Source organism: Anser cygnoides, chromosome 2, assembly GCF_040182565.1.
Source record: "Anser cygnoides isolate HZ-2024a breed goose chromosome 2, Taihu_goose_T2T_genome, whole genome shotgun sequence".
NCBI classification, from domain to species: domain Eukaryota; kingdom Metazoa; phylum Chordata; class Aves; order Anseriformes; family Anatidae; genus Anser; species Anser cygnoides.
Window position 1 is genome coordinate 141487935 of NC_089874.1, and position 21519 is coordinate 141509453.

The following is a 21519-nucleotide window of genomic DNA, read 5'->3' on the forward strand; positions in this document are numbered from 1 at the left end:
AACAGGAACAAAAAACGCGCACTCTTTTGCCCAATCTACGTTTTGCTTGACAAAGATAAAAATCTAAGAACTGCAGCTCTCTTCTAATAATGTCAGCAATAAAATCTCTGCGCAAAAACCCCTAAATAATTCAGGCAGAATAAATGACGGACCACTTTTGGAATACTGATTCACTAAGGCTTATAAAAACGACATTTGACAACTCATCATGTTGAAACAGAACCCTCGAAAAATTTGGCTGGAAGAAAGCCCAAGAGGTTTCCTTACCCCATGGACACAACAACTGTTTGCTGATGTCCCCTGGCAAGCTATTGCAGGTAGGCTGCAGCTGGTCCAGAGACTTTTACCTAATCGGATGTTTTGCCAATGCTGGGCAGAAGCACTGTCACACAGCATCCACTCGGTTTGTTCTCTTACCTACTTGTGCAGTAAATCATCCCTACTGAAATGCTCGACTTTAGCAAAGGATGCTACCCCGTTCCCTGCACCTGAAGCTCTTGCACCTCTCCTGCTTTGGGATTAATCGCAAGTTCAGTAAATGCGAGCCATCCGGCTTCTTCAGGAAAATTTTGATACGTCCTAAAATCAGGTCAGCTACAACCTTAACACAACCCACCAGTAATACACATCAAGAACTGATCAGAAAAGAAAAGAAGCCCTCAATTTTAACTGGCAAGCTGAGTACAGTTGCCAAAGCAAGTAGAAAAGCATGACTGCTGTTGCACCACATCACTGGTAAAGCAGTTGTCTGCTGAAGTCTATGCCTGCTGTACGTGGTATGGAGTCTTTAAACCACCTCTGCTAACTAAGCTACTCAGTGAAAAGCTGGATCGCGTTCGCTTCCCTAAATCTCATGCCTGTCCAGCTCCTCCCTCCACCCTCTCTCTCTTCACTACACCATAACAATCCCCGTTACTTCCGACGCTGCTTCTCCTTCCCATCTCTGCCGGGTGCCTTCTGGCAGCTGCCCTGCTGGGCAGGAGCACGTCTGCGAACCATTTGCTGCGCTGCTGCCTGGGGCCAGGCTGGAGAAGGTACCCGTAGGATTCACACGCGGTCCTTTCCCTCGCTGGAGGTGTTATTGGGGATGTCTCTCTCCTCTGCTCAACTATTGTGTGTTTTTTCCACAAAACTTAGTAAATTAAATTACTCTGAAAGCTCCACCTCCCTCTGCCAAACGTATTTCAAAGTGCTAAAGGTTTCAAAAGCAACCAGGAGGAGGAAGGGAGCAAGGCAACACATGGTCGCATCAGCTCGTTTCTTTAGGATGACAGCGATCAATGATCCTGAGAAGCATCCACATAACCAACTTCACCTGGTTTTTAACTAGCAATGAGAACTTGGTGAGGATCTATGCACTAAAACCAGAATCCCACGTAAAGCATTTCCCTACCACGCGTGTTTCCAAAGGTACAGTTAAGGACACCCATATAACACATCGGTTTGTTCCTCTCAAAAAACTGTCAAGTTTGACATCATGGCAATAGGCTGTGCTTGCTGTGGGACTCCACCCTTGGTCAGAGGAAGGAGCACGCAGGAGGCAGCTCTGGAGCAAAGATTTAAATATTTTGCTACATACTAATCCATGGCTATGGTCCCACATGATTGCACAGAGCTTTAGCTTCACCTTGAAGACCCAATCTGTAATTTTGTAATGATATTATCAATAGGAATTACCATTACATTTTCTGACCATTTACAGATGCTTAAGATTTCCTTTAAACAGATGAGAAAAATGAAGTGCACCAAAAAAAAAAAAGGCAAAGTAAAAATTCTCCATTAAACAAATCTGTGCCTTTCTTTTCCAGCACTTCACTAAGACTATCTGAATCACTGAAACATGGTTTAACAGAAGACGTGGCCACGTTCATATATACTTCTACACACCCTGAGGAACATCGGTTTGTTCAGGAACACCAAAACTCAGGGAATCCCGAGCAAAGCAACCAAAGGCTTATCAAATAATGCTTTCCACGGTTTGCTTTCATTAGTAGTAAAGCTCTGCTGACTTCATCCACATGACTTTGTAACAAACTCATGCAACCAATCCTCCCAAGTCATTCTTCCTCCTCTACTCGAACTGACCACAGCAGCGCCATCCATGTCAGACCAGAGGACCCAAGAAGCTGTCATATTTCCAGTCCCTGCTTGTGATCCACATTAGCAAGTTCTATTTCATTTAAATTATGAAAGCAAAATTGTATTTCATCTAAAATGTTTCTTAATATACTGTTCATATTTGAAAAACCTCCTAACCATTAAATATTCTGATATTAATGTTCAGGTTGCTTAATCTACCTAATTGCCTGTCCTATTTAGCTTGTACTCTTCCAACATTCCTCCCTTTCTCTCTACTTATTGTTCATCTGTGATACCCAAAAATAGAGATATTCTCTAAGAGTTTTTACCGTGCGCTGCACATCTGGATTGCAGTCATAGCTATAACCTTTAGGCATTATCATAATGCAAAACAAAACCTCTAAAAAAAACAACTTGCTGAAAAAATGGCATTATGAGACACCAACGGTAGAAAAGCGTGATGAGCCGCGGTGTCGTATTCAGCCTACTCATGTCAGAATTCAGAATGATTTCAGAGCTGTTTAAATATTAAAGCAAAGTTAAAACACTACGTTCTTCAGATAATAAGCAGGAACAAACTGATTATTATCTTACATCAGAACTCTGTTGACAGGCAACAAGTGGTGTGTCAGCCAGCCAGAAGATATCTGAAGCCGGAGAGGGCTTTTTATAAGAAGAAAATCTTCAATCGTATTTCATTGTTAAAAAAAAAAAAGATATCTGCTTTCTCTTCCATGAGAAGTCCAAATAAATGGACTAAGCTAAAAGTACAGTAAACTAATTTTCAACTTTTTTTTTTGTTTCTTGCTTTAACAGTGCAACATTTGAAGCTTTTCCCTGCAGTAGATACATAGCAACCACCTACCAATAAGTTTCATTAATTTACTGACATTCTCTCTGTGCAGAATAAGAAAATCCTCCTTGAGGAAAAACTAGGGGGAAAGGTTTTTTTGTTTGTTTTTAAATGAGAATTCTCTTTGCTACCCACTCATACAACACGTAACAAAATACTAAGGTAAAGTAATTAACTTTTCAAAAAGCACAGTGCTAGGCATGTTATCTATTTATGCTCTCACTTCTTTTGCAGGTATGGAAGGAAAAAAAAAAACCTACCCGCAATCTGGAGCTGGGCACCACCTACAATCAGGATCCGCAACTAGCCATCGTCTAAGCATGAACTCTTCGTATTTTTCCATCAAGATGTCGTCATTTAATATCAAACGGATATCATGAGGATTAAATCGTTCTGAGCATTCTGGACAGCTAATATTAACTCTACTCTCAGAGATTTCTATCCGGAGATACTGACGCAAGCAATCCACACAAGATCTATGGTGGCAAGTCATTATCTCTGGGAACCTGTCCTTGGAGTGCCGCAAAAGGCACAAGGGGCATTCCATGAAGTCTCCGCTCGGTTTGCTGCTAGAGGTTGTTCCATTATCGGAAGAGGTACACGTGGAGAAAATAGAGTTCTTGTCTGTACACATTTCTGAATGAATGCTTTCAATACTCGCAATTCCATCAACACCTCCATTTAAATCCCTAGACTTGCGTTTTGTGTCCTTTTTTCTCCGAAAAAGAGAGCCCAAGGAAATTCTTCTTTTCTTTGGTGCCTTTTTAACCGAAGGCAAACTCACAGAAGAAGCAGAAGACTGGAGGTCCCGATCAGAGCCCATTTGCCGATGTAAACTCATGTCTAGATCACTCATCAAAAATGGGTTAAATTTCACATACAACCCTACTCATTTTTAAGGATCAAAATAAGAGAGCCAGAGGATACATGCTTAAGTCATATTATTATGTAATCCAGTTTGAGAGTCTTCACGCAGAAAATTCACACATCTCTTCGCTTGCAGCAAATTCTTCACAGGAATTCCCTTTATTAAGAGAAAAGAAAAAATAGATTAGAATCACATCCATCACTTCTGGTTCTGAAACATCACAGCACTCTAATGACCTGTTATTCCTATTACTACCATCTTCTTCTCATACTTTTGACCCAGTATTTCCTTCTGTCTTCTTTTTTCTATCCATTACATCCTTCTCATCTTAACAAGTCCGAAATTTCCCCAGGGGCAAGGAACATTTTTGTTGTTTTTAAGTGGTGCTGAGAACGGCAACCTCACCCCCCCCGCTCCCTGAGGATGTGTGCACAAGAGCCACCATAATCCTAGGTGACAAGTAAATGTATAACCAGTTCTTATATACAACACCCTAACAAGCTGAGAGCATTGGAAATTTTTGTTTCCTCTACTTTACAGTTTCCACGCGTGATCAGATAACGTACCGAGCCTATATGGTTAGTTAAAAGAAACTAAGGAGTTCTCTGTGTGTTTTGAATGCGTTTAGACAACCAGCAGAAACCAAGTCACTGTGGCTAAACAACTCAGGGTATTCTCATATCCTAAGGGTTTGCAGAGCAGTAAGCAGATGCATATTTTTATATTTAAAGCACTTGAATATTTCAGAAAGCAGAGCTGGAGAGTGAGTGACAGGCAACACTGCTTTGCCATTCCAATTCCATACTGCAATTCAAGCAAAGACTAGAGTTAAGATGACGACATTTGAATTTTTCATGACATTTAAAAAAGAGCAAAAACATCAACAAAAAAAGAGATTCCTATCACATAGTAGGGTTCAATTATTCTCTTTAAGACAGAGGGGTGCCTATTGTTTAAATGACTGGCTCAAAGGAGAAATAAAGGTGTTCTCCCATTTTCCTCTGACACAGGAGACCGATACAACCATCTCCACACACACAGATGGTGCAGCACACCATCTCCAACCAAAAACACCAGGTTGCCCCAAACATGTAAATATTCCCATTTTTTGCCAGCTTAATTGTACAAGAAGAATTCTTAGTCAACCACCTGTAACAGAAGAAAGAGAAGACATTTCTCACGAGACATCAGTGGCGCATGGCTCGATGCAACGAATGCTGGCACCATTTTTCTCCTCAGCATTTCCCAGCTTACCTCCCCCCCTGCACGGAGTACACTGGATTTCCACAATTTTACCATGGTGTGATAAAGTCAGAAACTGGATATTGTGTGCTGCACATCTGAGGCCTCACCTCTGTCATGACTGGGTCAAGACTAGGAGCCAGCAGGCAGCCAAGTCAGCACGACGGCATTTACGCTACTGCCTGGTACAGCAGTACCCCATGGATGCATTACCTACGTCAAGTGTAAGAATTTAAAAGAAAAACCACCACCACCACCTCCTGGTTTTGTTTAAAAGATGTCTTATGTTTCAGGTCAGTAGACTTTTTTTTTTAAGGAAAAATTAGAGAGACTATATTGTTTTTTCCAAGTGTTGAATTATTACTTTCTTTTTTTCTTTTAAATAATGGAAAATCTTACCTCTGTGGAACACCATGCAAAAAGTCTTAGTTTTATTCCCAGGGTCTGTCTAAAATAAAGCCAATTTCAGGAACATATTCTTCCCTCCTGAGGGAACACTCTCAGCGTAAAACCTAGCCAAGAAGAATCCCAGAGTGGCTGAGGCCGGCAGGACCCTCTGGAGCCACCCGTGCCCAAGCAGGGACACCCAGAGCAGGGTGCCCAGCACCACGTCCAGGCGGCTTCTGAAGGTCTCCAAGGAGGAGACCCCACAGCTTCCCTGGGAGTCTCCATCCCAGAGGGAACATCTTGGATGCTTCACCTGCTTCTGTTCCCCCACAACACAATACAGTGGTTTTACTGCCACTGTCTTTCAGTGAACTAAAACATCCCCTTATCTTAAAAAAAAAAAAAGTGAAACAAAAAAATTGCTCAGTGATGACAGAAGTGAATGTGCTTCTGTCTGGGATCTTGACATTGAATCATAGATACCGTTTGCAGTTCGTAGATAGTGCCTGAAATATACTACAGAAACAAATCCTATAAGCCTACAGCTGATTATAAATTCAGTTTGTAGGTCTAGAAGTGCAAGAACAACCTTAAAAGCATTATTATAACTACTTACTTTGTAACATTTGCATATTCACACAGATACTACCAGACTAGTGGAAAGCACCAGTCTTCTTCAGCCAGGAGAATCCATAAAGGAACAGAAATCAAAACATTTATTTCAAGCGTAAAGGTGTTTTTTTGTTTTGTTTTAAATAAAACTAAATACGTGTAAAAAAAATAGGAAGTAAACACAGTCACACAGCCAAATCTATGACTATAAGCCTCCTCCTCCCTCTCTCTGGAGAGGAAAGAATGTGTATTACATTTCTGCCAGCTCCAACAGATGTATGAAATCAAGTAATGGAAGCTCTGGTGATGATGAACCGGTCTTTTTTTTTTTTTTTTTTTTTAATAAACAAAGATTCTCCCATGCTCTCCAGAAGCAGATGGCTAGGTCCTATAGCTCTCTTTGTGTAACGCAATCTCATAAGCAGCCTCTCAGAAATAGCAGACTGTCCTGAAATAACTGGCAACTTCGCTAAGTCCTGACTGAATTTCCGCCGTTTTCTTTAGAAGAGCAATCATCAATTACTCTCCCTAGATTTAAGTGCACGAAGCTAGTTTTAAAAGCCATTCTCTTCCTTATATAGTGATTCTGGATTGCCATTTTAGTGACGTTCAAAGATGACTTTGCTGAGAAGACTTGGCAGATGATTTATGACAAAGAAATGAAGACAAACCTTATAATGCTAATTACGACCAGAGCCGTACGGAACCACAAAAGCCTTACGAGCGCCGTGTGGAGCCCTGGCCGATTCTCCTCCCGTTGCCCAACCCAACGCAGCATCTGCATGCTTGTGCTGACAGGAGAAGGAAAAGATATTGCACTCTGTACAGCGGGAGAACACAATGCCTGTATTATTCCGGTAACAATGAGCCCATACGAAGAAGATACACTGTGTGAAAAGTGAAGTTGTGAAATCAAAGGACTTGAAAGGAGCTGCGGTACACGGTTATGAACATCAATAGTCTGAGTTTGAGCAGCATTTATTCCAAGCTCTGCACCACTCGTACAGCCCAGTATAAGCTCTATCAACATACAGAAGGGACTAATACAGGCAGCAGTGAAGGGATTAAAGAAAAGCCACACACAGCATAATTCCTAAAAATATAAATTCACCACTGTCCTCAACATTTCCTCAAAAGCACTTGCAGATGACAGAAAAAACATGGTTTTGGCTTCCTGCCATGCCTAAAACCCTACCACAAATCAAGATTCCAGCAGTTCCTCACATTCTCCTCATGCCACAGACGACCACAAGACACAACTTACCACAGCACAAAACACCTTATAATTTGAACTTTTCCAAAAGCACAAACGACATTTATAGACGTTAACTCACAAAGCTCAGCACATAACTGCTCCCTGTTCCTTCAGTAACATCTCCTAAACAGTTTGATGGAGAAATCTAACATCACTTACATCTAGTTCATTCCCTTCTATAACTCTTTTTGATCATGCTGCCCTAAGGAAATGCTATTGCTGACCACATAACGCCGTTGCACGGAAAGTAAATAAGGCTTTGGAAATCTTGGAAAGGGAGAAGTTCTCAACCTCTGGTATTTTTATAACGTAACATTAAGATCTCACCAATTTCAAAATTTTTTAAGAAATGCTCTAGGACAGCCAAGTACAACCCTACTGGTTTTGCAAGAAAGTAGCAATAAAGTACTACTCCCATAAGCTACTTTATACAGAAGACTAATGTGCTCATGTTCCAAACTGTCCCTCAAACACAGAGGCACAAATTTAACACATTGCCTGCTCTTGCACCACACATGCACTCACAGGAGCAACAAATGAGGGATTCTCAGCTACTAGTACAAGTTGTTTCACACACCTTTGCAAAATGAGGGCAGGCTTAAGTATTCACGTATGAAAGGAGAAATACAGCATAAAGGTAGATGCAGCTACATCCTCACTAAAACCCTTAATAGTCCCTCGTGTTATTGATGCTTAAATTGCTAATTTTGACTTTTCCTGTTGCAAATGAACACCCTTTCATCTCAGGCATTTGTTCCTCCAGGTGATTTAGCCAAGCGTCAACTCTGTGTTGGTATACTGAAAGCAATTTCTTGAATAAAACTGATTAATAACAGCTCCCTTTGACATCTGTAATTCCAAACACCCATGCTCTGTAGTTGTTTTGTGAGATGCACTACTTCAACTTAGCTGTAGCAAAAAAGCCCAGAGCTTGAAGTTCATCCACTGACAATGCATCTAGAGATCTGAAACCCACTTCTACCTCCCTCTTCCAATGAGGATTTCCTGTTGTGATCATACAGTAGCCTGGAATTTCTAATTCGTGATGTTCTTTATGCACAGGTAAAGATCTATAGAAGGCATCACAAAAACATGCTGTTGTTTTGTTTACTGCGTTATGTAAGAAATGTAAAAATAAAATGGGATGATATAAAACATACAAAAGCTTAAGATACTAAATTAAATGCCAATGAACAGGATTGTTAAACAGCAATCAAGTTTATGGCTCCAATAGGCATTCTTTAAGTGTCACTTCATTCCATAACAGTCTTTAAATTGGGAGGAAAAAAAACACTTTTGTCTGAGTATTTCTAAAGAATATACCTCTACTGCCTTTAAACTGGTTCACCCAGAAGTCTGGTATCATGAAGAGTTAAAACAGTGAAGAATAATCTTCAAAGAACAGTTCGATGTGTTTCCCCTCAAAAACTACAGTTAAAAATAGCAACGTATTTGCCATTTAATGTTTACAAGACTAAAGATATATTTAAGAGACCAGCCAACGTTGTCCTTATGGGTGACTTTCACATAGCTGACACAAACAGGTCCAGGAGATTCCTAAAACACCCTGATGATAACTTCTTGGTACAGGAACTAAGGAAGCCAACTAGGAAAGGGACTCTCCTGGTACCTTTGTTCCTTCTCAACAGAGAGGATCTCATGGGTGAAGTGGCAATTGGTGGCCATCTTGGCCATAGTGACCACAAAGTAGTTGAGTTTAAAGTCTTTGGTGACAGGAAGAAAACTGCCACCAAAATTTCAACCCTTGATACGAAGAGAGCAGACTTCAGGCTGCTAGGGGAAATAGTTAGTAGAGCCCCCTGCGAAGCTGCTTTTAAAGACACTAGCGTCCATCAGTGTTGGTCACTTTTGAAGTACCACTTCCTAAGAGCACAGGAGAAGGCAATTCCAAAATGCCCAAGTCAAGCAAGCAGGGCAGAAGACCAACTTGGCTAAGCAGGGATTTTCTTCTAGAGATTAGGTGGGAAAAAAAAGTATATGGCCACTGGAAGCAAGGTTGGGTGACACCGGAGGACTACAGAGATGCTGTTCACCATTGTAGGGAGAAAATTTGCATGGCAGTTTGGAAGACTATGATTGCAGTAACGATAAACTCCCAGCCAACCTCAAGCTTGTGCAGGATTTGCTGCTCCAAGTGGCTGATAATTTATGGGCCTGATGGGACTCAACCCAGGGTACTGAAGGAGCTGGCTGATGTCATCACGAGACCTCTCTAAATTATTTTTCAATGGTCTTGGGAATCTGGAGAGGTCCCATCTGACTGGAAGCTGACAAATACTGCTCCAATTTTCAAGAAGGGAAAGAAGGAAGACCCTGGTAATTACAGGCCTGTCAGTCTCACTTCAGTGCCTAGTAAAATTATGGAGAAGTTTATTCTGGGAGTTAATGAGAAACACCTAAGGACAATGCAGTCATTGGCCACAGCTAACATGGGTTCACAAGGGGAAAGTCCCGTTTAACTAACTTAATTTCCTTTTACGACCAGGTCACCCTCTTAGTTGACCGAGGGAAGCCAGTTGATGCAGACTTTTAGGATTTCAGCAAAACTTTCAATACCGCTTCCCACAGTATTCTTCTGGACAAAATGTCCAGCACAGAGCTACATAAATACGTAATATGATGGGTGAACAATTGGCTGATGGGTTGGGCTCAAAGGGTTATAGTAAACAGGGTTACATCGTCCTGGCAGCCAGTCACTGTTCTACCAGGCTCCTTTTCACAGCCAGTTCTCTTTGATGTTTTCATGAATGACTTGGATGCAGGACTTGAAGGTACACTAAGTTTGCAGATAACACTAAACTGGGAGGAGCTGCTGACTCTCTTGAAGGCAGAGCGACCTTGCAGAGATACCTTAAATTGGAGACCTGGGCAATTACCAGCAATATGAAATTTAATATGAGCAAGTGCCAGATGCCACACCTGGGACAGGGAAACCCTGGTTATATGTACAGACTCAGGGATAAGAGGCTGGATAGCAGACCCACAGAAAGGGATTGGGGGGTTCTGGTCAATGACAAGTTGCACATGAGCCAGCAGCGTGCCCTGGGAGCCCAAAGGGCCGACCCTGCCCTGGTGTGCCTCAGGCCCAGCACTGCCAGCCGGGCGAGGAAAGGGATTGTCCTGCTCTGCTCTGCGCTGTGCAGCCTCACCTCGGGCACAGTGTGCAGTTTGGGTGCCACAGTATAAGAAGGATATAAAACTATTAGAGGGTGTCCAAATGAGGGCTATAAAGATGGTGAAGGGTCTAGAGGGAAGGATATATGAGGAGCGGCCCCATGGTTTGTTCAGCCCAGAGCAGGGAGGCCCAGGCTGAGGGGAGGCCTCATGGCGGCCTGCAGCTCCCTCACGAGGGGAGCGGAGGGGCAGGCGCTGAGCTCTGCTCTCTGGGGACAGCGACAGGACCCGAGGGAACGGCATGGAGCTGGGACAGGGGAGGGTCAGGCTGGGGGTTAGGGAAAGGTTCTGCACCCAGAGGGTGGTCGGGCACTGGGACAGGCTCCCCAGGGCTGTGGTCACAGCACTGAGCCTGACAGAGTTTAAAAAAGCCTTTGGACAACGCTCTCTCACACGGTCTGATTTTGGGGTTGTGCTGTGTGGAGCCGGGAGATGGACACAGCGATCCTTATGATCTTTCAACTCAGGATATTCTGTGATTCTACAAAATGCAGTTTGTGCATTTTTGTCATGCCTTCTAACTTTATTTTCTAATAAAAGGTGAATGTAATCCAAATAATATAAACTCTTTACACTAAAAAATTTTAAAATTGTTAACTTCTGTTGAACATCAGAAGCTTTCTCAAGCTTTAAGAAGTACCCAGACCTTGAGAAACTTATGCTCACCATTCACAGTAATTTATTACAGTGTGCCAGGATGCAAAAATGTGAAGTCAAAGTGACCTAAATAATTGATTCGCCTCAAACTGAGCTGTGTAAAACTACTTTAAGTATATACTAAGGTCAATTTTACTTCACTATAGCTTTCTCTTTTTCAAAAGGAGGGCACCAGTATGGTAGTTTACATCTTCCAAAACTGATCTAAGCAAAAAGCAATTCTTATCTTTCAGACACTTGTGCAAGATACCTTTCAGTTTGCGTCCCAGGTCATTCTAACAGCCACCACATACACGAACGCGTCACTTTAAGCACAAAAGACCATTCGTACTCAAGTTACCAGTGTGTCCTATTACTAGCAGATCTTTTTCAAAGTGCAAATTAGTTCTTCACTTAGTTAATTGGGCTCTCACTTCTCTGTATCTATGATGGACTTACTGATAGATGCACAGAAGCCATTATTTCAGAAATAGGACTCCCAAATCCACATTTCACTGACAAATTCGCCAAAACCTTTAGAAATGTCATGACAGGTCTTAAACTTTACATATCAACTTTAAAGAAACTTTAAAGAAACAGAAAAACAGTTCTAGTGAAATAGAAGATTGGGAATTGAGCTGCCTGCGGGTACTGCATCGAACATTCACTAATTTCACACTGGAGTTTGCAGTAGACTCAATAGAGCTGCTGACATGATCGCAAACATGCCTGTATCAGCACAAAACTGATAAGCAGAACAGAGTATGGGCCTTATCCCAGCACTGAAAGGGAGTCACAGCATCTAGGAAGAGCCAGCTCAACATGAGTAGTCCATTAGATCAGTGTCAAGTGAAAAACAAGGGATCTCCCAGGAGCAAAAGGACTTGTTTTAACATATGGGAATTCCTGTAACACCGGCTCAATTTACTTTCAAAGTCTTTTAATAATTAGGATTGGTTTAGAAATAAATAATACATTGTTAGAATTAAACAAAAGAATATTTGAGATACCAAAAGCTGAAAAAAAGTTAGCAAAGGTCCCTGATCATGCGCAGCCTCTCTTTTCAGCTGAGAATCTACACTTCAACTGGGATGTTCACTAAAGCAAGAAGACAACTGCAATTCATCTGTAACACATCCGTCAACAGACATTAAAGAGAAATACTATGGTTTCTCTAATAGCCTTTATGCCTACATTATTATTCCATATTCCAAATCACGTTATAAAAAAATTTGGTTTTCATAGCTTCAATTACGTACAAGGATTTACGAAGAAAAACGTTTGTAAGACAGAGATATTTTAATCCCTTAAAAGTCTAAGGGCTGCAAGGTTATGTCCCAGTTTATTCTATTGAACTGTATTTTTCCGTGCAGTCCTCTGTCAGTTATCTGGAAATGTTATTTTCACTTACCGAACAAAACCATAATTGTTTGTAAGACAATGAAGCAAGCAGACAGACTATGGACCCGCTTGGGCTCAGAGCCTAAGACAGTCAGACTGACCGGCCATTAAAATCAAAAGATTGACAGTATTTAAAATATACAGAACCCTGCAGAGTAAACAACGCAGAAATGCCAGAAGTTAACTGATATACAATGCTCTACTTTAAAATTCACAATGGTATTTAGCACGACTAACCAATCCTGACAGCTAGAAAAATCTTCAACAGCTTATAAAAAAAAAACAGTTATGCTTCTTCCTTAGAAATTTATGTGCAATACATCCTGCATCATGTGTCCATGACAGCTGCTATTAGGAAAGGAAGTCCTGCAAGCTGCTCAACTCATTCTGAAAGTCTCTGAGTGACTGACTGCCAGCTCCAGCAAAACTGTTCCCCTTGCTCTTGCAGAGCTGCATGCTCTTATTTATAAGCATTCTCGTGTACCTCCCAGCTCAGCTTGGTTGTTTTTTTTTTTTTTTTTTCTTCAGGGACACACACACAGTCCTTTCAAATCCCAAAGGAACACTCCATAATCAAACAAAAGCAGCTTAGGAGAGAAATATCTTTTCCTCTACAATTTACACGTCCAGTAAAAGCTTTCTTCTGCACAGACGTAGATTACAAGCGAGGTCAGCCACGGTAAAAATGGAGGTTGACTGATATTCTTGTAAGGGCCCATGTCGTATGCCTGCATTTTGCTGACAAATGGCAAATGGGCAGCAATTCCTGAAATTCTAAAAACATTAATTTTCCAAACCAGCAGCATTAAATCTGGATACACTGCGCGCAATGGTTGACCAAAACTAACAACTCAGGGGAGACAGACTTGTTCCTATTCATAAATCTCCAAGCCTACATCTGGTGCAAACAAGACTAACAGGATCAATTTTCCCTTATCTAACTGAGCAGAGCAGTCTTAGTTTAACCATGCATTCTCTCGCCGTACAAGAAAAAAAAATGCTTATTCTAGGCACTGTGCAAGCAAATGTACACCAAACTCTGCCAACACAAACCAATCTTGGAAACCCTGGGAAGCAAAAAAAAAGGAAGAAAAACAAAACACCAGAACTATTTTTTCCTTTAACCATTAAAAGCTTCACACTGCCAGAGTTTTTTCTTGCATAAGTGATGGCAATGTTTTCTTCTTGTGCAACGATGGGCATATATCTTTACTTGTGAATGCTGTGGAGAGATATTTATATATATAATTTAAAATACAGTCTTCTCAGAAGTCTCGTAAGGTATTAACAGATCCATGTACTTCATCCATGCAGTCTTAAGAAAGATATAAGTGTAACAAAATAAACGATAGCAATATCAAAATAATCCCAAAGCATGTTTTCTTTGCTTAAGGCAAAAACTCAAAGCAGGAATTTTTCAGCTCTGCCTTTACTTTAGTCAAGTATTCCCTACTTTTATTTTTGCTCTTTAAGCCTACTACTGGATGATGACTTGGCATTTACTTCAGCTGCAATTTAATCTGAACTATACATTGCAAAATAACTGGAACAAACGCATACACAGGTGAAATAATGCCAGAAGGTTTTGTTTCCTGTAAGTGTCACCAATACTGCAGGGGGAAAACACTGCAACACTTCTGAACACTTAGATCATTCCTTCAGGAAAAGCTGCTCCAAAATGAAAATAACGAAGACTTTCATAAAATTCCAGAATATGCAGATGTAATTTCAGGCTTGTAATCATGCCTGATCAAACAGTAATGGCTACACAATGAATTCTGAGCAGCTTTTGTTTTCAAACAAGCTTCCTAATTTGCCCTACTATTAAAACAAACCAAATAAAACGTACCACAATGTAAGATGGGACAAATATTGCAGCAGTGGGATATGAAATCAACAGCAGGAGTGCCAGAGACAGCACAGAGATTCTGTATAGCAGCACACCATGCCGTAGAGGCAGCAGCTTGGGGGAGGAAGAATACATACGAGCTAACAGATCTTGGGTCCTGGCTCCTAGTAAGCTTTAAATTTGTTAAGAGCCAGGAGTTTGTCTTGCACTGAGGCAAGACATTACCGACCAGCTGACTGACAGCATCTTCCAGCCCTCTTCCAGTTTTTCCTCTGGCACAACTAACCTCTATTTTCAGGGTGGGGAAGAAAAAGAAAAAAGCACACTGTTCTTGAAATATGTCTCAAAGAGTGCTGGAAACTATTAGTGTATTACTTTCTAATTCTCTGGTGCTATTTTATCAATTTTACTAAAATGGATACATATACTTCGAATAAAATTTGTAGAGTACTCCAAACTAAATCAAAAAGGGAACAAGTCAATGCAGGTTTTGACTTCTCTCAGTGAGACCAGGTCAGGCTGTGTTACCTTAGCAGGGCACGGGACACAAGCTTGGTCACGGTTTCTGGAAGCCACCGTTGGACAACCCGCAGCAACCTCCTTACAGACGCTGTAACCTGAAAGTGCATCTCAGGCCTGGCAGCTGAACAGCTTCTGTGCACGGGTCTCCTTTGACAGAAGTCTCTTTACAGATTAACTGATCATTTTGATAAATCTAACTCAGTGTAAGACTTTCAGAAAAAGTCAGGTACCTGAATGAACAACCCAAGGCAGCCCATGCTAGCAGTAGCAAGCCCACAGCAGGGATTCCTGAACGTTGTCATGGCTAATGCCATAAACGCTGAAACAGTTATCATACAGCATCCAGGTACCAGCAGAACTTACCACTTCTGTTCACTCCAGAAGAGAAATTAATGCAAAACCTATCATAACATGCCCAATCCCACTGCCGCCTGGCCTATGAATGTGTTCTGTCAACATACAAACGTTAGCTACAAAGTCCTGCGTGGATGAATTTTTATTCGATGACAGCCCTCGTTAAACTGGTGCAATTTTAAAGACCAACCAAGATCAAAACAGAACGAACAACTGAAAGAAAGAGACAAAAACAAAGACAGGGAAAGGTCTAGCCAGGGAAACAAAAATAAGCCCTCCTGCCAGGAACACTGCCTCTAGCTTCCAGACAGGAAACACTCGCTGCCTCCAGAAAAACCATTGGCGTCAGGAAATGGCAGAAGTACCACGGAACTTATCTCACAGCCTAACCTGCTGCAAAAAGAAACGGGAACAGCAGAAAAGGGCAGCAAAGACAAATCAGCTAGCCATAAAGCACTAAATCTTTGCTTACCAATACACGAGGTGCAAAGTTCAATCTTACAGATGCTTCTTTGGGGAAAAGAGCAAGTGGAAAGGATTCTTCCAGTCCCATTGAAATTCAATAAATTAGAAAAGGCTGGGCTGAAAAGATAGAGCCCAGTCAGCAGAGACAGGGCAAGAGAAGGGGAATGATCTAGCAGTCTTTATAGACAGATTCCACGAGCAGTATAAATAGTGTAAATGCTAGTTAAAAAGCACAAAACAATAAAATGCTGAATGTATGCCATTAAAAGTACATCCGATGCTGTACCTATGCTGGAAATAGAGTATATGCCAACAGGGGAAGTTACTCTGCCAGCACTGTTTTACCACCTACAACATCATACACTATGCCAAAAAATATGCTGTGTCAGCATGCAGCAGGGTTTAGCTTGGTGGATGCGAGTTTTTCCAAACAGTTTTCACCAACAGCAATGCAGCGTAACCGTAACATAGACTCAGGGCTGAGCAGAGTTTCTTTATGCAAAAATCTGCTCTTTCAAACAGCAAGAAATGTTAGTGCAGAACACCCACTTGTGGCTTTGAAGACTCACCCTTGCAAAGCTTTCTTGGCCCTCACTGACTCACTAATAACATTTAAAAACAAGAAGCAAGCAGGAGGGTGGTGAATCCCCTGCACCTCACCGTGTAGCAGACAGAGCTGGCAGCCCCTCACGGCACCCACCTGCACGTGGGGCGATGCTCCGGTGCTGATGACACCAGCGATGCTGTGTCAGAAAATCCTATCACTCCACTTAAAACTAAGCTCAAAAAAATACTCAAAGGTTCACTGCTGCACTTAATGTATTTAATATTAGAATATAAAGTCGGAGAAAGCACAGGGGACAGATATTTTCCTCCAACAGTTGAGGAATGCTGCAGCAATGTTCTGTGAGCAACTGCTGGGAAGGAGAATAGCAACTGTGGGGCAAGGTGTGTTTGCACACCATTACGTTTACTCCATGATTTTTTAATGAGCAAGTTGCATCCCCATCGTCAGGCCCCATCACACAGGGAGTATTTCTGAAATGCAGCTCCCCTGCCTTCACGCCTTTAAGGGGGCTTACAAAGCATTTTCCCTAAGTCTTCCCCCTCACAACACAAACTCACATATCCACATGCAAGCCCACGTATTCCTTCTAGCAGCTCTTTAAGTACGCTTTCTTGGACGTTACATTTTTCTTCACCCAGCATCACAGATTCACAGATTCACAGATTTCTCTAGGTTGGAAGAGACCTCAAGATCATCGAGTCCAACCTCCGACCTAACACTAAGTACTCCACTAAACCATATCCCTAAGCTCTACATCTAAACGTCTTTTAAAGACCTCCAGGGATGGTGACTCCACCACCTCCCTGGGCAGCCCGTTCCAATGCTTAATAACCCTTTCGGTAAAGAAGTACTTCCTAACATCCAACCTAAAACTCCCCTGTCGCAACTTTAGCCCATTCCCCCTCGTCCTGTCACTAGGCACGTGGGAGAATAGACCAACCCCCACCTCTCTACAGCCTCCTTTCAGGTAACTGTAGAGAGCGATGAGGTCGCCCCTGAGCCTCCTCTTCTCCAGGCTGAACAAGCCCAGCTCCCTCAGCCGCTCCTCGTAAGACTTGTTCTCCAGACCCCTCACCAGCTTGGTCGCCCTTCTCTGGACTCGCTCGAGCACGTCCATGTCCTTCCTGTAGCGAGGGGCCCAAAACTGAACACAGTACTCGAGGTGCGGCCTCACCAGAGCCGAGTACAGGGGCACAATCACTTCCCTCGACCTGCTGGCCACACTGCTTCTTATACAGGCCAGGATGCCGTTGGCCTTCTTGGCCACCTGAGCACACTGCTGGCTCATATTCAGCCGACTATCCACCAATACTCCCAGGTCCTTCTCGGCCAGGCAGCTTTCCAGCCACTCATCTCCCAGCCTGTAGCTCTGCTTGGGGTTGTTGCAGCCCAGGTGCAGGACCCGGCACTTGGCCTTGTTGAACTTCATGCAGTTGACCTCAGCCCATCGCTCCAGCCTATCCAGATCCTCCTGCAGAGCCTTCCTGCCCTCGAGCAGATCGACACACGTACTTAGCTTGGTGTCATCTGCAAACTTACTGAGGGTGCACTGGACGCCCTCATCCAGATCATCGATAAAGATATTAAAGAGGACCGGCCCCAGTACCGAGCCCTGGGGGACTCCACTAGTGACCGGCCTCCAACCAGATTTGACTCCATTCACCACAACTCTCTGGGCCCGGCCATCCAGCCAGTTTCTAACCCAGCGAAGCGTACGCCAGTCCAAGCCCCGAGCAGCCAGTTTCTTGAGGAGAATGTTGTGGGGAACGGTGTCAAAAGCCTTACTGAGGTCAAGGTAGACCACGTCCACAGCCTTTCCCTCATCCACCAAGCGCGTCACTTGGTCATAGAAGGAGATCAGGTTCGTCAAGCAGGACCTGCCTTTCATAAACCCATGCTGACTGGGCCTGATCGCCTGCTTGCCCTGCAAGTGCCGCGTGATGACCCTCAAGATAATCTGCTCCATGAGCTTCCCCGGCACTGAGGTCAAACTGACAGGCCTATAGTTCCCCGGGTCTGCCCTCCGGCCCTTCTTATAGATGGGCGTCACATTGGCTAGCCGCCAGTCAACCGGGACCTCCCCCGATAGCCAGGACTGCCGATAAATGATGGAAAGCGGCTCGGCCAGCTCCTCCGCCAGTTCTCGCAGTACCCTCGGGTGGATCCCATCCGGCCCCATCGACTTGCGCACATCCAAGCTCCGTAGCAGGTCGCCAACCATTTCCTCATGGATAGCGAAGGCCACATCCTGCTCCCCATCCCCTTCCACCAGCTCAGGGCACTGGGTGTCCGGAGAACAACCGGTATTGCCGCTAAAGACTGAGGCAAAGGCGGCATTAAGCACCTCAGCCTTTTCCTCATCCTTAGTAACTAGGTTTCCCCTCGCATCCAGTAAAGGATGGAGATTCTCCCTAGTCCTCCGTTTCGCGTTGATCACCTCAAAGAGCTTTTTCTACACATTTATGGCAACATCCATCAGTTCGAGCACTGTGCAACACTGACACATTATCCATTTCAAGCAGTTACAAGAGGGGAAAGAAACGAAGCGAGCATAACACAATTCCTAGAAAAGCTCCTGTGCTCCATTCTCCATTACTGAAATCAGCTTCGACACTTTCTAATTATGACTTCCAACCAAAGGGGGGTTATTTCAGGTTCTGAGGTCAAACCATACTTTGTGGTTTTTAAGCAGTAACATTGGTACATGCCTTCAACTATATCCTTTTTAGTAAACCTTAAAAAACAAAGAAAAAAAAGTCAAATTTAAAAGCTTCCTAAGATCACAGAAACATTAGATCTGGTAAACTGAATTAGTACAGAAGACGCTGCCTCAGGCCAAGACTACTTGTTAACCTGAACTTGAGATAAAGTCCTCAAATGTCAGCATGGATTTTTCTTTAAAAAGCAGAGTAAACAATTTGTATAAGCTACAAAAGCTTCTTGTTTATTTTTTTCTTAAATCGGCTGCAATCCTCCGGCTTGACTTTGAGTTCTGTCAGTGACACCCACGGTTCTGCTCTGACTGCCTTAAATAGAGCTCTCCTGAACTGTTCACATCCAAATAAATCTCAGATATAACAAGCATCTTAAATTCACTCTAACACACAGGCTTTCATATTTATTTCCAAGTAAAATATACTTGTTTAATCAGCAAAAGCAAAAGTCGATCCTCTGCTCATCTTTAAAAACACAGTACCACTTTCTCTGGCAGATGCTAAGTTCACACAGCACCTTCAGCTCTCTGCTTCCTTTCTACTGCAAGGTAATCATTTGTGAATTTCAAATTGCAGAATACGACTCTCTATTTTTCTTGCTTAAATAAACCTCGTATTAACACTGGAAAAAAAAAACCTCGAGTGATTCTTGTTTCTGAAAAATATCTTCACTCTGAGCACCAGCAAAGAACTGCTACTGCAGAACTAAAAGCAATACCCTGCAAGCCAAGCACGTCAAGCACAAATGTTTAGAAAATAATCTGAAATGTCTGTAATACATACACGTAGTTTGTCAGGCACATTTTCTACCCAGAGAAGACACACAGCGAGTACCAGGCTGCAGACAGCATTCGCGATGGTTTCCTTCCCCTGCTAACTCTGCTTCGATCCCAACAAGGCATCACCCACGATGAACGAGGGGACCGAACGTGCGCAAGGCAGCCCTCGCCCTGGCACTGCTGACGTCAGATTTCCTTGCCGACAGATGCTTTGGAAGCTGTTGCAGAGCACAACGGGGACTTCACCCAACTCGGAGGCTGCATTCCCGACTCAGAAGCTGAATGCAGAGCAGCAGGAAAAGGGGGAGGACAGATTCAGTTTTGCAGCTGGAGACTACGGCTCTATCAGGCACGCTCCCCACGCAGCCAGCTTCAGGTGAATTCTCTGCACCAGCCAGAGCCAGGAGGAGAACAAAGCAGTGGCAGCAAGAGCTAGAGAGGCTGGCAGAGTGAAGCTTGCTGCCATGTCCCCATGCTCCCAGCTGCTCAGCAGGGAAGCAGCGCGAGCCCCCCAGCCGCCTACCTCGTCCCTTCAGCCACACAGCCTGACCCAGACAGAAAGAGGGCAGACAGCAGGGCATTTGTCTTCTTTCCCATCTTCAAAAACAAAGCAGATGCCTCGAGGAGGAAAGTGTCATTTGAATTATTCTAAAAGCAGGAAACAGAGCCAAAGCTAACAGTGTGAAGGCACTGCGGATCACTTAAGACTAAGGGATTTCTGAAACAGCCAGCAGATACTGACCCCGTGACAGTGGCAGAATACCTCACACCGGCTGGTTGGGGAACAGACAGCAATACTAAAAAGTCCTCAAAAATTAACCCCAAAGCCCCCTCTGTCCACTCAGCATTTTACAGCTTGCAGGGGTTCCCCTCTGCTGCAGTGCCACAGCACTAACACCTTGCATTTCCACTCCAAAGGCAGGCGTTCGCTCCAAACAAGCTGTGCGCAGGCACGAAGGCACGTTCACAAACCTGACAGCGGCTGTGCCAGACCCCCAGAGCTGAGCTGCACGTGGAAGTGCCCTCAGTCAGCTCACTCTGTAAGGATGCCGCGAGCCATCCTCACGTTACTCCCAGCTAGACACGCGTGTATATAATAAACAGCCCCTTCCACTTCTGCCAGCGCTTCTGGTTCACGTGGCACCATATGTCAGGTAGAAGGACCCGAACAAAAGCCTGCAATAGCTGAAACAGATTTAAGATAGGAATTTTACAAACCTGCACACAAACACTCAAGGAGAACGACATTCAGCTTCCACAGCTCCTGCCAACATGACTTGGTTCTTGGAAAAGGAAAAAAAAAAAGCAGCCCCTGGGAGAAAAACGAGCGTCTAACAAAGAAACCAGACAAACCAGAGAGGATGCGGGCATTCAAATGAAAACCAAAGCTGAAGAGCTTCGAGTTTCGGATTCACAAATGGCCACGTCTCCTTCCAGATAATCTGTTGACTTTATCAAACATTACCCAGTTATCTGGAGTTCACCTAGAGTTCCAGCTCAGTGGACTGTGATCTGGACAAACCTGTGTTTGCGTTTGCCATCTCCCAGCAAGCCCGGATCAATGCAATGCACTCAGACACGATGCCAGAAGCTCTTAGCAAACTCCAGCAGCTATCACAACAAGAGCCCTTCCCCTCAGCTCTAAGGATTACTGCACAGGTATAAAACCCAGGCTCTAATCTCAACTCAGCCCTTTCCAGGGGCTGTTGAAACAAATTCAACAAATGCAGCGTGGGGTTG

At 43.4% G+C, this 21519-nt stretch overlaps 1 protein-coding gene across 5 annotated transcripts in view; it reads right to left on the reverse strand.

The window, feature by feature from the left end:
• The window catches only part of RNF19A (ring finger protein 19A, RBR E3 ubiquitin protein ligase), a 60455-nt gene that overhangs the window by 15641 nt on the left and 23295 nt on the right, over nt 1-21519 (reverse strand). For all 5 annotated transcript variants that reach the window (XM_066991234.1, XM_066991233.1, XM_066991235.1 and 2 more), the window contains one exon: nt 3193-3956. In XM_066991234.1, the coding sequence (XP_066847335.1) occupies nt 3193-3788 (596 nt within the window). In that variant the 5' untranslated portion in view covers nt 3789-3956. The remainder of the gene's footprint in view (nt 1-3192; nt 3957-21519) is intronic.